The sequence below is a fragment of the Tetranychus urticae genome, chromosome 2 (assembly GCF_039701765.1).
Source record: "Tetranychus urticae isolate SD_2017Ah chromosome 2, NJAU_TeUrti_SD_1.0, whole genome shotgun sequence".
Taxonomy (NCBI): domain Eukaryota; kingdom Metazoa; phylum Arthropoda; class Arachnida; order Trombidiformes; family Tetranychidae; genus Tetranychus; species Tetranychus urticae.
In genome coordinates this window covers 14,236,699-14,252,824 of record NC_142959.1, presented here as the reverse complement: position 1 = coordinate 14,252,824, position 16,126 = coordinate 14,236,699, and the positions used below count along the sequence as shown (strand labels likewise).

Here is a 16,126-nt window from a genome sequence, read left to right as displayed (position 1 = left end):
TCAAAAGCAAAGAAGTGCTTCAGCGTCATTGAGGGTAAAGGTGCTAATGTGTGGAAGAGGCAAAAAACCAGAAAAATGCATTTCATGTAAAAGTAAAACGGAAAACTGAGCAACTTTGATGAAGGAAGAAGCAAAAGTGTAGAAGGAAAAAATCTCTAAATTCATGATAATTTTTTTTCTACTCAATAATTTTCTCTCTGCTATTAAATGCAATTTTATCGGTTTGTCTGTTTTCAACAGTCAAAAGGCAGTAAAAATTGAATGTAAAATGAAATCGGAAAACTTCACATTTCTCTTTACTCGACATTTCATTTCAAACTTTTCTTCTTTTCATTTCTTCTCTCACACTGACCTTTCTCTCATCATCATTCCCATCATCATTATCATCATCTGGATTCGACTCCCTCATAATCTCTAACATGTTTCTTCTTAGAGTCTTGTCACTTTGACGCACTTGCTCAACTCAAAACAAAGCTCACTCTCATCATCATTATCATCATCTTTTTCACTCTCAAAACCCAAATGCATTTCAAGGCATGAGCTTTCCCTTGTCATGTTGGTGACTTCAATTCCAATACTTTTTCCTCAGATAACTTTTGTTCACCCAATCAACTGTGTTTAGGCTTGAAGAATAGCAAAACAAGAAGAAGAAGAAGAAGCAAAAAAATATCGTTTATTCAACTGAATTATTATCATATATTCATCTACTTTTCTTCCTCTCACTTCTCTCTCTACTTATTCTGATATATTTATTTACATGTGAATGATTATCCACAGCAAGAGGCCGTAAACATTCAATAATGTGATTGACAATAGTTTTACTTTTCATCTCATCTATTTACTTTGGCCTCAATCAATATTTTTGTGTGTTTCTCTCTTCCTATTGTTTCCACCATCATTATCATCATTATCATTTCCATCATTTCCATCCAACTTTCTTAATAACAAAGTTTCTCTCTGAGACTTTCATCAACTCTTTTCTCTCTCTCTCTCTTCCCAGTTGCTCATCAACAACCAAAGTGTATGGATTAAAAACTAACACCTTTACATTGTAATAGCGCAATTTGGTGCCAATCTTTTTCTTGTGTTTCAACTTGTTCCATTGTGAATTGGTGAAGTTTGTTTGTTTTGTTTGTTTGCATCGACTTTTCATCCATTCGCCCAATCGAGTGATTCTTTTAACGGAAAATATTTTGTACCATTTAAATGTGATTACCATCATTGCCATTGCCTCACCTCTTCGACATGGGCTGTACACCAAGTAGTCGTCGATCTCGAACCGAAACTGAACTCAAATACAGTTGTCCCAATGAAACGGCCAACGAAGACACCAATAACCAAACGGAACCGTTGAATTGTTCACAAAAAAGTTCAGAAAGTAAACCATTTCTTCCAATGACTTATTACGATAATAACAAGGACTTATCCAATTGTAAAGATTTATCGGTAAGTTTCTCATCACCATCATTCTTATCATCCCTTTCCCTCTCTCCTTCATCATGATATTTCTCCACAATTTTCCCCTTTTCTTTTCTGATAAAAACCTGAAGTTTATGAGAAGAAAGAAAAAAGAAAATGAAAAACTTCATTTTCACCTTTTCTCATTACTGAATCAATCTGTTTCCATCATCTTCATCTTCACTCTTTTCTGACGTTTTTAATACGCTCATAACCATGGTAACACTGTTATTACCGCCAACAAGAATTGAATCAGATAATCAAATGATAAGTTAACGATAATAGTTGAAGAGGTTCAAAAAGCCATTTTAAAAATGCAAAAAGTTTACCGGTAAAAAAAAGAAAAGACGAAAAAATCGAATTTTCCATTGTTTCTTTCGAACCAGAACAAAATGTAAAATTCTGTCCAAAGTTAAATTTGATGTTGAGCAAAGAAATGGTGAAACTTGAAACATTTATTCATGCAAATTTGACTCGACATTTCATGTTTTCATCTTTTCTCTAATTCCATTCCAATATACTTTCTTACCGTTTCCATGGTTACGTTCTCTCTCTCTCTCTCTCTCTCTCTCTTTGTTTTTAATAAACTTGTTATTTCGGATTTTACCGTAATTCTTGTTCATCTTCAATCTTGCTGTTCTACTTTTACAAGTGAAACAAAATATAACCAATTATTAGACGAAACATGAAACAGACGGAAACGGTTAATTTACATGTTACACCATTATCATGATGCAAATTGCCCTGAACAGTGAACAAGAACTTAATATTGAACAAAAGTCAAACTGTTCATTTTCGTGTTTCATTTCAATAAACTTTACCATTTGCCATTGATCATTAATAATGCCATTGATGCAATGGGAAAAGGTAAAGGTGAGAAAACAGTTTATTCAAGTTTATTCAAGTTTCACCTGATCAGCCTAAAAAAAGTCTAGACTCAATGAAAAACTTGAAAGTTAAATGTTCGTATCTGGTTTCAGATATTAATTTGAGATAATTCAAGGTTGAATCGCAAGTGTTGCTGATGACGATTTAAGGACGGCAAAAGTGATTAGCGTTTCCTCCAATTCAGATAAACTCACCTTGTTTTCCCTGATAACTCTCAATTCTTCCACTTGAGATTCTCTCATCTTTTACTTTAACCAAATCATCAAAATGTTGATCACAATTCATTCATCCAATTTTACTGTTCAACATTCAAATTGCTAAATTGCAAAGACTTTATAATCAGCTGAGATAATCATTCAATGAGTTTCCAAGCTTGTTGCTTCCGCTTCAAAAGACGATCATTTATAACATTTTTTAAGTAGTTCATCATCATCTTCATTCATCTTTACCATTATATTTGCCAAGTGAGAAGAAGAGAGAAAAAGTAAAATGAAACTTTCCATGCGAATAAAATGTTTTTCTCTCTGTGTTCATGTTAACCTTTTCATTTCTTGTTGTTTCACTTTTACCATGAAAAAACAAAAAAAAAGGCTGAAAAGTGATCAGAATAACTTTTCCCTTTACAACAGTTTCATTGTCAACTTGAAGAGCTTCAATATTGACAATTTTGGATAAAAGTTGAAAGGTTAAATGTTGCCTCAACTCGATTTAAACTTGGAATTCTTTTCAGGTTAAATTTAAAGTTCTACATGAATCATGTAACCATTTGAGGCTTGAAAATTCCTTTCCAGATTAATTAAGAGAAAGAAAATTTTTCTTGCAAAAACACGTTTCTGGATCAAGCAAAAGCTCCTCTGAACCTCAAACATTTCAATTCCCAATTCAGACTCAAAGCCAAGAATTAACCCTCAGAATCCATTCAAGTCGACTCATGAAAAATTTTCATCTTAAATCATATTTTTCCGCCTTTTCAGCGTAAAAAGAAATGAGAAAAAATTAATTTTCCAAAAAGTAAACTTTTCTAATCCAGAAAAACGAAGCAAGATTGAAAGCAATTAAAATGGGTTTGGAGTAAAGGAGAGAAAAGCAAATTATCTGATCAACACTTTATCCCAATGTATTAAAGAATCCCAATTAATCCGTAATTTTATTTACCTTTTACTTAATTAACGTTGATAAACTTGATTGGTGATAAAATTTAATCAATTTTTGTTGTCTTTTCCCTCTTTTAATGCTCAACGCGAGTGTAACACTTTGCCATCAGTCAATAATTATTAATTAACTAATAGCAATAATTGTTTACCTTTTATCGCATTTTCTTTATACCATTCATTAATCTTGCATTTATTGCTCTTAAATGTTCCCCTTTTGTCATTGATACCCATTACTGTTTACTAATAATGATGGATATTTAAAGCTTCATAATGATTGTTATTAATAATTTAATCAATATCAATAATCAAAGCTAAACATTGCTGTTGCCTGAGATGAACATTTTTACGCTCATTAAACCCTCTAATGATGGTTAATTGTAGCGAGTTTACCTTAAGAGAAAAGTTGAAAGATGAGTTTCAAAGATTTTCACCAAATTCCCAGAATGCTCAATATCAATTCATCAAATTGAATATGTTCATTACTCACATCAAGTTTACCTAAAAATGATAATCTTCATGAGAACCTTTTAGTTGCTCATTTCAACTCTAATTTTTACACCAAATTGAGAATTGTATTAATAATAAAATTATCAATCTTTATCGACTTGATTAACTGGTGCCGTCAAGGAAACTTTTAATGAAACCATTTACTTGGCAAGTCTATTTGGGTTTCATTTTCTTTATTCGTTCATGTTTCATGAATTATCATTATCTTAGTCTTAATCCGATTAAAGCTCATCCACTGGTATTACAATCATTGATACTTTTGTTTGGTTGCAATCGGCTACAGTCAGTGATTAAAAAATGAACAAATGATATTAAGTGGAAGAATCTTTGCTTTTGTTTTCAATCTGTTTTGGTTCAAGTTATCAAGTTTCAATGAAACATCATTAAAGCTGTTATTTTCATCCTTTAGGCTGGAGATGCAGTTAAAGGTGAAAATTTTGGCTGAAAATGTGTGTTGGCTAAGTAATGCTGGGAATAGACGACAAATTTTTCTTGATATCCTGTAATCTAGAAGCAGATTCTGAATAAATGATTTTGAATTTATGATAATATTTGCAGGTGCATATCAAGAGCAACAAATCATTCAGTTGATACATGAGGATCATGAAGAGATAAGATTTTGAATTTGCAAGGGCAGAAGATGAGGGAAATTGTTGAGGCTTTATCTGATTGACCAACTTTTAATTTCAATAAAAGTTGAAGTTGGACAGAGTTGTTTCAGTTGTGCCTCTGTTTTATGTAAAATGTAATGCTTGTACCAGAAGTTGGGTTTGAATCAACTTTAATCAATAGTTTATAATCATAACCATTGTGAGCAGTTACGAATGAGTATCACGAATGATAATGCTTGATGAACTTTGAATTTCATATTTGTTTTTTCATTATATTCCTGTAATGCAATCGCTTAACTTTGCACAACCTTTTATGATTAGCCAAAATTCATGTTCCAGAGCAGCCACGTTTGCCCAAGTAAAACAAGTTGGCCCAGATTCGGACTGGGAATATGCTGGGTGATTTAATAACCTCCATGTTGAACTCTTGGAATCTTTGGTTCGACGAAAGTGTTTTGTCTTAGAGAATTAGAGAAAGATTCTTTCTGATCGTTACCGGACTGACTGCTGCATTGGATAATTTGAAGGGTAACAGTTAGACCTTTTCCCATTAACTTTCAGAGTATCAGCCTCTTCACATCAAACTGAAAACAAAACCTTTCCAACTAATTTTGCTGACAACCTTATTGAAGCCCTCAATAGTTTTTGGAATCAAATTTTCAAAGCTTCACCAATTTGTTGTCACAATAAATTAAATAACTTTTGAAGGTACATTCAGCTTTTAAAACTCTAGTTTTTCAAGACCAAATCAACTTCAAGTCAAGCAAGAAATGGTCGTATTCCAAGAATTTCTTGTCACAATGATGAAGAAAATAGCTCGAAGATGTCAAGGAAAGTTCAATCGCCCAACATAAGTTTCTAATAAAATCAATAATCGGTTAATACATTCATGTTGATCATAATTACAGTTTTATTGCACTTTATTTACGACTGATACAAGCGTCGGTGAAGATGATGGTGATGATGGATGCAATAGAGACTATTTGTATGATAAAAGGGCAAAGCAAATAGGAGTCAAATAGAGTGAAAAAAAGACAGCTGAGACCAGTGAGAGTGAAAAAAAGGTGAGCAAAAAAAGTGATAGAAAAAGGAGAATTATTGAGAGAGCAAAGAGTGAGATAAGAGAGCCAAATAAAAGTGTTAGAGGAACAATGAGCGATGAATTGGCAAGAGATGATTGAGAGATGATGAATAGGCAGAGAAGTGGAAAGACAAAGATGAAAAAAAGTATCCAAAGAAGAAGACTTGAATCGTTGGATAATGATGAGAAAAATGTCGAGCTGATTGTTGGTGAAACTGGTGCAGATGATGAGGATGAGGTGGATACAGATGAAGAGTGAAAAGAGGAAAGTGTTGAAAGAGAAATGGTTTTGTTGTGGAATGAAATTTTCTCTGATCGCCGCCTCAATTCAAACCAGTAGACTAATGATATCATGGTTATGATGAGTGTATGAACAATATTTACAATTGAATGGTTTCCTTGTTCAATCACAATTAAACGATAAAACAAGTTGATGAATGAGGCAAGTGTAAAAAATAGCGTCACATAACAATCAGTTGAAAGTAATGAGATGAATCCAAGTGCAATGTAAAACAGAGTTAAACTTGATTTATATTTAAATAGTTGACTTGCCAGTTGATTTTGGCTAATTGTTTCATTCATTTCAACGGTAAATGATCCATCTTTAATGGTCAGGTTGGCTGAGCTTGGAGTAAATGTTAAACTGGACAAATTGGACAAAATAAATTGAAGTGTATTTACAATTAAAATAAAGGTTAAAATGAGCAAATTAAATGCAAGTAAACATTTAATCATTTTAAGGTGGACTTTTGAAGAGTTGATTGTTTTACGAGCAAATTCAAGGGATTCATTTAGTTCCATTATGATAATTGGTTGGAAACGAAAATCGTTTTTCGCTCTTTTTTCTCTCCTTGTTTCACTTATTAATTACACGTTGTTTGAACACAAAAGTTGAATTAATTGAATTCTTAACGATTGATGAAATTACTACTCACTCGTCACCTTTTTTTATTGTAATATGCGATATTTTTCATTGTTTTGCTTTTCACTTTATCTTTACATTTGATTGTCAACTCGACGTTAACATTGTCAATGTTTCTCAGTTCTTGCTGTATAACCTTGTAATAATGAGATTGCCATTGTTAACAATACAAGTTGAATTAGATTGCAAGTGAATTTTGCTCTCATTTGAATTACTTTAATTGCTATGAGGTTCATTATTATCATGAAGAAGGGTCAAAATTCAAATTCAATAGAGTTTCACTTTTCTGTTTAGCCTTTTTTCCCAGCCAAGTATTGCAGTTGCTCAGGTTGAACTGAAATCTCATCAAGTTTCAAATCGATGATTCAATTAAATGATTCAGAGTTTCTTGGAAAGCTTTAGATGATAAGACATGGAAAATCACCATTAGTTTATTGCGAAAGATTAAATGAAATCTAAATTGATTAGGTTTGTGGTTTAAATGGTTTCAATGTCTGAGTAAGAGCATTTCAAGCCTCACTGAAGCAAGAATCTGAGACATCAGAGAGTTATTTTGCATGATTTCTGTCAATTTTCGCATGTTTAATTTCATGAGATGGCGATGCCAATGCAGCATGATGAACCTGCCTTTGAGTTTGTGTGGCTGATGCTGCTAATTATTGAGCATTTTGATCATTTACTTCATTGTTACGCCACGATTTAAGGTACTTTTATGGTAGCAGAAAGATGACATGTGATCTATCGATTACCCATTTACAGCCCATATCTTTCAAAATATCTCATCGCTTTTCTCTGACATCTTGGAAACTGAGTTGAGGATTTTCAAGTTATGAACAGAATGCAGTCTTACCACGAACAACCACTTCTTGTAGGTGCCAAGATTTGTCAACCTTAGAGGCTTATAGCTTCTAATAAGACGTTTCAAGCCACTCTCGAGACAAAAGATTCACAAATCCACAGAACCACAAAGAAACAAAGCATAATTTGAAATACCAGATTTGGAAGGCTAATTTTTCACATAGTAAATTAAACTCTTATTTTGATTATTTATTGACTGTTTGAAAGATGCAATATCAGTAAATAAGTGAAGATTTCATCTATTGGAGTATTTTGAAAGAACACCATATGACTAAAAAGAACTTTTCTCAACAGGATGCCCAATGCGATTATGTCTTGAAAAACAACTTCAGAATTCAAGGCAAAGCTCACCTGAAAGTACGAAATTAGTTTTATTGGAAAGTCAGGGATGTGAGGGTCATATAGATCCCTCTATGCTCAAACACAATGCTACAAACAGTATTTTCAAAGCCAAAAAGTCCCTTTCTAAGCAGCATTACTCATCGGTTGTGGTGCGGAATTCCAGTGCATATGTTACAAGATTGAGGCGTTTTTCATTGTGCAAAAGATAGGTACTAGTACTCAAGAACTAAAGCAACATATTAAGCAATCAAGATAGAGTTATGTGGAAAAATTAAATATTTAAATATTGAAGTCAGTGCTAGCGATGGAAAGGAGTATCTTCCAACTACAATTAAATGTATTGCTGCAGCTCTTTGCCGGTTGGTGAAGGCTAAAGGTGAATCTGGGAATCTGCAGAAACCGAATTTCAATCAATCGATTTGTTTGTTACGGACCCAGTGAGCTCTGTAGAGGCATTGAATCAAATGTTTAGATTAGATTCTTTGAGTTATACCAGAAACATTCCCATTCTCAAGTCCTGTTCTTGGTTTCACTTCTTGATGAGATGCTAGAGATACTCTTGATTTCGCTGTTTTGACTGCTATTAATGTACATTTGATTTCAATCTTTTCAAACAAATTTAAATCAGACGGAGACCAATAAAATTTAAATCAACCAAATGTATCAAATTCTCATTCATATTTTATCGAAACTTGAACTTTTGTTGTTCCAAAGTTCATTTTCTAGAAGCAAAATCGATGCAATCACCTAAAATAGACATATTTAACAGTCTCAACCGACTGACATTGAACTTTCTCGATAAACTTCTTTGGAACATAAATAAATTAATATTTATAAACTTTTTTGTCTAAACTTTCATCATGAATAGAGTTGCGATTTGTCATCATTTGCACTTAACTGTTCAAGCTTTACAAATTGACACTTATAATGCCCCAATCAATCAATTGACATTGAACATATTGAATATCATTTTCGCAAAACATTTCACCAAGCTTTTTGTTCAACAAAATATAAATCTCAACTTTATGACCAAATTACAGGCAAGAATATTTAGCATTCATTAGCATCAAAATTCAGAGTTGCCCAACATGATTGATAATCTCTCAAAGCTGGAGCAAGACAAAAAAGAGTCGACCAAATGACCAAATTCTGGGAACCTTAAAATTCCAATAAAATTCTTTTCGAAACAAGAGATTTCTCTAAACAGTAATCATTTTTATGAAAGTTCCAAGCAACTCAACAAAAACAAGTGTAAAATCAACAAAATGATGACTTTTATGAAAGCAAAACTCGGAACTTTTCGCAACATTTCTGGTTCATTCGTTTCGTTATTGAAAGCTTTTACATTTGAAATGATTAACCTCAAATGCAATCGATTCCCCATCAATTTCACAATTTGAAAAATTGAACAACTTTTCTGTTCATGAAGCATTTCAATGAATTTCACATTTTCATTTCTGTACAATCACCGTTATTTATCATGTTTATCATAATTCTTTTATTCTTATAACCTTTAGATTATTGTTTACGTATTTTTCATCATTTTGTTACTTCTTTCTTCTCCCACCTTCTTATCCACCTGAAAGTATATTTTGTTGTATCATTTTGAAGCAAACTTTATTTTCTTTGAAATTTATTCAGATCATGTTTTTCCTTGTTTCAATCTGGAAGAACAAAGAAGAAGTAAAAACTGTCAACTTTTCAAATAACATTATCATCATTAATTCATTCAGGTTACTCATCATCATTGTCGTCACAATAATAACAATAAACAGCTTTTCTTGTGAACCAACGAAAGATGAATTTGATTGAAATCGGGATCATTACTTGAAACAGCAATCAATTTATTGACAGAATTGAATTTTTCCAGAGATTAGAGAAAGAAAAGACAGAAGCAAATAAAGTTTTAAAAAGCGTGTTTTCCTCAGAATCAAGATGAACCTGAATAACTAATCAATCATTCAGTTTGAACAAATTCATAAATCGATGAATCGAAAGAGAACAATTTTTTGTAAACTTTTTTCTCATCAGATTACAAGCAATATCTGAGATTTCATTTGAACCGCTATTCGATAAATTTTTTATTGAGTTTCTTTGGAAATTGAATGATAATTATCGATATTGAATTTGATATTTAACTTGATATTCAAGGATATTGAGGAATGGAGTTAACTCAAGATTAACCATTGAGCTTCTGTTTTAAATGAGTTTTCATTTTACAAATTTGTTCATTAGTTGAACATGAATGGACAGAAATTGAACATTGAAAAGGAATTTTATGAATTCACAATTTAATGAAGAAATGAATAGTGAAATGGTTGTTCATTTGATTGTGAACTAATCATGGAAACAATGGCGAGTTTATTATGTATTTGAAGAAAGCTTACATTTTCAGTGAATAAAAGCGCCATTTTATTGGCTCAATTAACTTTTTGTAATTTATATTAACTTATATAATAACTTGCTTTTGTTGACTCATTCAAATTCACTGGAATCGATAAAGTTGAATACAATTTTTCATTCTAACAATCAATCCAATTTTAGAGTTATGAGTTGTTTCAATTGTTTCATGAGAAGTTACAACAATGGAATAACTATCGAATTGATTTAATCTGTGTTTTGATAAAAATATCTGATATTAATCATTGAAGCAGTAAAATTGATCTTTACAATTTGTGTTGGACAATAAGTTTGAAATAAGAAATGATTTCCTTAGCACATAATAACTTGAGTAAAATCAAAGTCCTTTTAGTTAAGGAATTGAAAGGTGATTCAACTTTAATCAATCAGTTTAGTCGCAACTACTGCTTAAATGCATTAAAAAATCAGCTCTTTGATCAATTTATCCGAAGAAAGAATTTTGATTTTCTTGCTCTCGGTTTCGATCCAATGATCTCTGGAGATACAGTGTTTATTCGTCGAAGTATGAATCTCTTATCCAGGCGTTTAGAGCTTGAGCTATATCGACTACGATTGTGAGCTCAGTCCAGTCAATAATTCAACAATTGATAGTTAGAAAATCGAAATTTTAATAGAAATCCATAATAAAACAATAATTTGAATAACATTTTCAGATAATTCAGGCTAAGCAGCAAAAAGCTAAATTTTCAGTTTTTGTCCATAATCACAAGGTGTCTCAATACAATTCTGCCATTTTCTACGTTCAACACTTGGAGAAAGTACAATCTTTTCTGTACGGATATCGTTATTTTGAGTTGGCTATTGACCAAATTCAAAAACCTTTCCTTGGATCAAATGTAACCAAGTCAACATCTTATTAATATTTTCCTAAGTGTTCTTGGTTCGGATGAATTTGCAAAATAAAACTGATTGGGACTTGTTCAATAGATTACTTGAGTGCTTTGTAACACCAGTACATTAGAAAATTTAGCAACTCATGCACTCAACCCTCTTTTTCAATAGAAATAAAAATGAGAATAAAATACTGAATCGAAATAAAATATGTTTATTGCTCAATTGTTCATTGTGAAATTTCAGTAATTAAATGTTTGGTTCAATCTACATTGACTAATAATTTAACTTCGAAATCATATTTTGAGCGGTGAAATGGCTTTTTATCAAATATCCAGTCAAATATTAATATTTTAAATAAGTAAGTATCGCTCTGTATTGATAATAGTCTCCCAGCCGTCCCAAGCACCATGCAAATAATCAGCTAACATTGATCTTAAAATCATGTGTATAATTTTGTCAAGACAGCAGTTATCGATACTTTCACTTAAATGAAAATTATTGCGTTAAACGCAAAAGAACGCAAAGAAGGAAACGAAGCTACGTATTTCAATGCACTAACTATACGCTCTCTAGTTTGTCTGTACAAAACAATGTCTGTGACTTGGTTTTCCGTTTTGACTCAACATCTGTTAGTGAAAAGTAAAAGGCCAAGTGAATTGCTTCAAAAAACATTTACTGATTCAGAATAATTGATACCTGAGTATCAATATAATTTGATCAATATCTACTTCTTAATGGCATCTTATCTTTTGGTAAAATAATAATGCAAAAAAGGGAATGAGAGGAGCGACTAAACTGATTGATTAAAGTTGAATCACCTTTCAATTCCTTAACTAAAAGGACTTTGATTTTACTCAAGTTATTATGTGCTAAGGAAATCATTTCTTATTTCAAACTTATTGTCCAACACAAATTGTAAAGATCAATTTTACTGCTTCAATGATTAATATCAGATATTTTTATCAAAACACAGATTAAATCAATTCGATAGTTATTCCATTGTTGTAACTTCTCATGAAACAATTGAAACAACTCATAACTCTAAAATTGGATTGATTGTTAGAATGAAAAATTGTATTCAACTTTATCGATTCCAGTGAATTTGAATGAGTCAACAAAAGCAAGTTATTATATAAGTTAATATAAATTACAAAAAGTTAATTGAGCCAATAAAATGGCGCTTTTATTCACTGAAAATGTAAGCTTTCTTCAAATACATCATAAACTCGCCATTGTTTCCATGATTAGTTCACAATCAAATGAACAACCATTTCACTATTCATTTCTTCATTAAATTGTGAATTCATAAAATTCCTTTTCAATGTTCAATTTCTGTCCATTCATGTTCAGCTAATGAACAAATTTGTAAAATGAAAACTCATTTAAAATAGAAGCTCAATCTGGTTAATCTTGAGTTAACTCCATTCCTCAATATCCTTCAATATCAAGTTAAATATCAAATTTAATATCAATAATTATCATTCAATTTCCAAAGAAACTCAATAAAAAAGTTATCGAATGAAATTTCAGTGAGATTTACTCGTAAATGGCCTTTTCTTCTTCCTAATTCCCACATCGATAAGCGCCTTCTATTATTTAAACGTCCTTTAAATCTTATGTGAATATTTCTATTTTCACATTTCGACTTTGGATGAACTAGAATTTCGTCTTTAAAAGCCAATAAATTAAACTAAGTTTCTTGCTTTTGACCGTTGACTTAGTTGTATTCAAGTCCACATTGACTGTAAAAATAGAAATATTGATGTATTTCCAATCATAATTGACAGAGCAATTGATGTCAAATGAAAACACTGAAGTTGATTCGATCCAAATAGAAATATCTTTTTAGCATTTCCACATATCGAATCAAAGTTCGTGTAAAAATATCATCAAGAAGTAAATCATTATCCAACTTACTGTACGATCATTTTGCATTATTGTAATGAAAAGTTGATAAAATTTCGAAATGGTTTCTAAAGCTTTGCAAATCTTTCTCTTGACTAAACCGATGAAATATTGGCAACTGGCTTTAGTTTTTCAATTTCAATTTACGATGAACAATCAAGCTTCAAATACCTGAAAATGGAATGAAAAAATATTTTTGAAAATTGAAAGAAATGCTAGAAATGAACAGAATTTGCAGAGAAAATGAATGATCTAAATCTTGTCTTTTCACCAGGTTTTACCTTTTCTTTCTCTGGATCTGTGTTTGAGTTTTTCATTTGATATTTTTCACTCTCCCTGAGGCTGGAAACAGTCAAACATTCATCCAAACTAAACTTCTCACAATAATGATTTCAAGTGAACAACAAACATTGCTCGATCAGTCTAAAGATAATTGAACTTCTGTTTCCTTCATCTTATTCTGATTATTGTTGGCCAACACTATTGTCCAATAATGATTTACCTATTGAAGAGTAACAATGAATGGACAGCTAATACCATTGTAATATTGAAGAGTTTTTGTTAACCAAATGATTAGTATGAAATATGAAGTCCAACAAGAAAAGACCAAAATAACAAGACAATCTTCTTACTTTTCATTTCCATTTGTTATTCAATCCAATTGATGACCAAGTATCGATTTTATTCAATCAATACGTTTCTTCATCTCAACACAAACGATACATTTGGCTGGGAAAAAAAAGTAAACTTTGAAACTTTGTCAGTAAAAACGAAATCGAATAAAAGGTTTTTCCATTTTTTCTCGTTTAAACAATTTAAATGCAATTCAATTGCCAACAGTTAAATAAAACAGACAACAATTTATTTCCAAACTAGATTATTGCGAACCTCGACTTAATTTGAACATTTTCCTTTTATTTCCATTCTTTTATCGTTTTTACACAAGAAATGGTTTCAACTTATCTTTCAGTTTTAACTGCAATTAACCATGAGTGCATCAAGTCTTGGTGATAACACTAAAGACATAATGTTCAATAATGATGCAAGTTAATTTCAAGTGATAAAAACTAAGAAACGAAGATGAGTAGAAGATGGAAAAAGAGGTAAAAAAAGAGATTTCGATTCCCATTCAAGTATCCTATTCCATCATCACCGAGTAATGCATTGCCCATGAAATGCTTTTATTTCTGTTCATCAGAAGAGAAACATTTATTCATTTCTTTCCATTTCTTGATTCAGAACAAAAACAAAGATAATACGCTCAAATTAGGATCCATGTGCCTTTCAATGCCTCAACTAAAGGTAAGTCCATTGACCATCAGTCGACACTTTTCATCATTTCATTCATCAAGAGTTACATCAAAACCATTCACCTGACGAATGCTAGAGATCTTTTCATTTCTCCATTTCCACCAATTTTCAGTTCCACTCTTCATTCCTTTTACTTGCAATTGTGAAAATTATGTATCGACTTATCATGAAAATTTCATCGAATGTTTGGTTATTCAATTTGGATACTTCTATGTGTTTACTTATGTTGTGTTTGTTTTTACATTTACTTTGGACGGTCAAAGCTAAAGATGAATTGATCATTGATTCTGAGCCAAGGAATCAATGAGACTGTTTTCATTTCAGTTCATTAAATGGCATTTAACGATCTTCCTTTCAGTCTTTGACCAACTTTCGTATTGTCAGCAAATAGTCATCAACTTGTGTCAACAACTTGAGGTTAACCCTGACTCTGTGGCTTTTTCCAGCTTAGTTTTGTTTCGAGTCTGACATTTTTTAGACATTAATTCTGGCCTCGGGGTGAAAATGAGTTTACAGTTTTCTTTGTCTTTACTCGATTCATTTTGGCTCATCAAAATTTTATTGACGCTTTCCATTATCAAAAGTTCAATTTAATTTAAACTTTCATTTTTTTGCTTATCCATGCAATTAAATTGTCTCCAATCAGCATTTGTATTTCATTTCAAATTTTCATTGCTATTCCAGTGAAACTCTTCATCATTGTTATCATCATTCAATCATACATGTAATTATTCTTGACAGAAAGTTAATGTCGTCTCAATCAAACTCGACGTCTAGCCATTAGATAATAAATTAGACAATTTATTCGTCACTCAATTCAATTATAAATATAATCTGGAAATCAATTCATTGCCTTGATTCTTGAACAAACCAAAAATCTTCTGATCACACGCGAGTTGAATTGCAATGATAATCTTGATTGAGCAAAGTTGATGGATTAATTTCAACTTGTAAATCAAGCGAAATGAGTGCTGCAATGACAATTGCAGATTGATTCAGATAAATCTCAATGATCTCTGTAAATATCAATACGAAATGAAGTTCAAAAAATGTCAAAGTTAAAAAAGCAAAGTGAAAAGTCCAACTTGCAAACATCTAAACTAAACTCGAATAATTCTATCTACAAGAATTTACATCAACTTAGATGACTTTCAGACGACAATCAACACGAAAGATATTAAACTGATCAGTTTGCAAAGTCAATCCTACAAGATTGACAATGGGAGCGAGAGAATGCTAAGACAATGGCCTTAGAGCAGAAATATTAAGCCAATGAAGCTTTGATTCAATCTAGCTTGCCAGTCAGAAATTCAACAATATTATTCTTGTTCGGTTGCTTAATGCTTGCAATTACAAAACATCTCAAATCAAATTATCGAGAGTTTGAATTACGATTGATTGTCCAACAGTGAATGTTTGCAAACTTTTAAAAAATAAGAGCAAACCGTATTACTATTTGTACGAATTTCGTAGCATAATGATCAATTTGCATGCAATCAATGCAGCTTCGAATTTCGAAATTTCAAGTAAATCGATTGTCAATTGAATTCAAAGCTCAACATTCAAAGATAGCTTTGCAATTAGATTTTTCCTGAGCAAGAAACCTTAACTACTTTGGGTGGTTAACAGCGTTTAATGAAACAAACTTTTACTGCTTGACCGCATCCAAAGCATCCAACAAAAAATGAATCCATTTGAAATTAAAATTTCATTTCTCATGATAAATCATTTCCTTCTCATAAACATTCTCTAATTTCCTCATCCGATTGACCGGAAATCCCGATTCAAACAAGATTTATTGACAGTTTTTCATTGCAAAATACTGAATATTGCA

General features: G+C 31.5%; 1 protein-coding gene across 3 annotated transcripts in view; it reads left to right on the top strand.

Annotated features, from left to right (window-relative positions):
- Pde8 (phosphodiesterase 8) overlaps positions 1 to 16,126 on the top strand; it is a 38,391-nt gene that overhangs the window by 1,198 nt on the left and 21,067 nt on the right. The window contains exons 2-3 of one of the 3 annotated variants that reach the window (XM_015933326.3): positions 1,001 to 1,446; positions 14,221 to 14,283. In XM_015933326.3, the coding sequence (XP_015788812.1) occupies positions 1,246 to 1,446; positions 14,221 to 14,283 (264 nt within the window). In that variant the 5' untranslated portion in view covers positions 1,001 to 1,245. Of the gene's footprint in view, positions 1 to 457; positions 1,447 to 14,220; positions 14,284 to 16,126 lie in introns of those variants that run through there. The other 2 variants (XM_025160285.2, XM_089267535.1) reach the window with 2 other exon arrangements.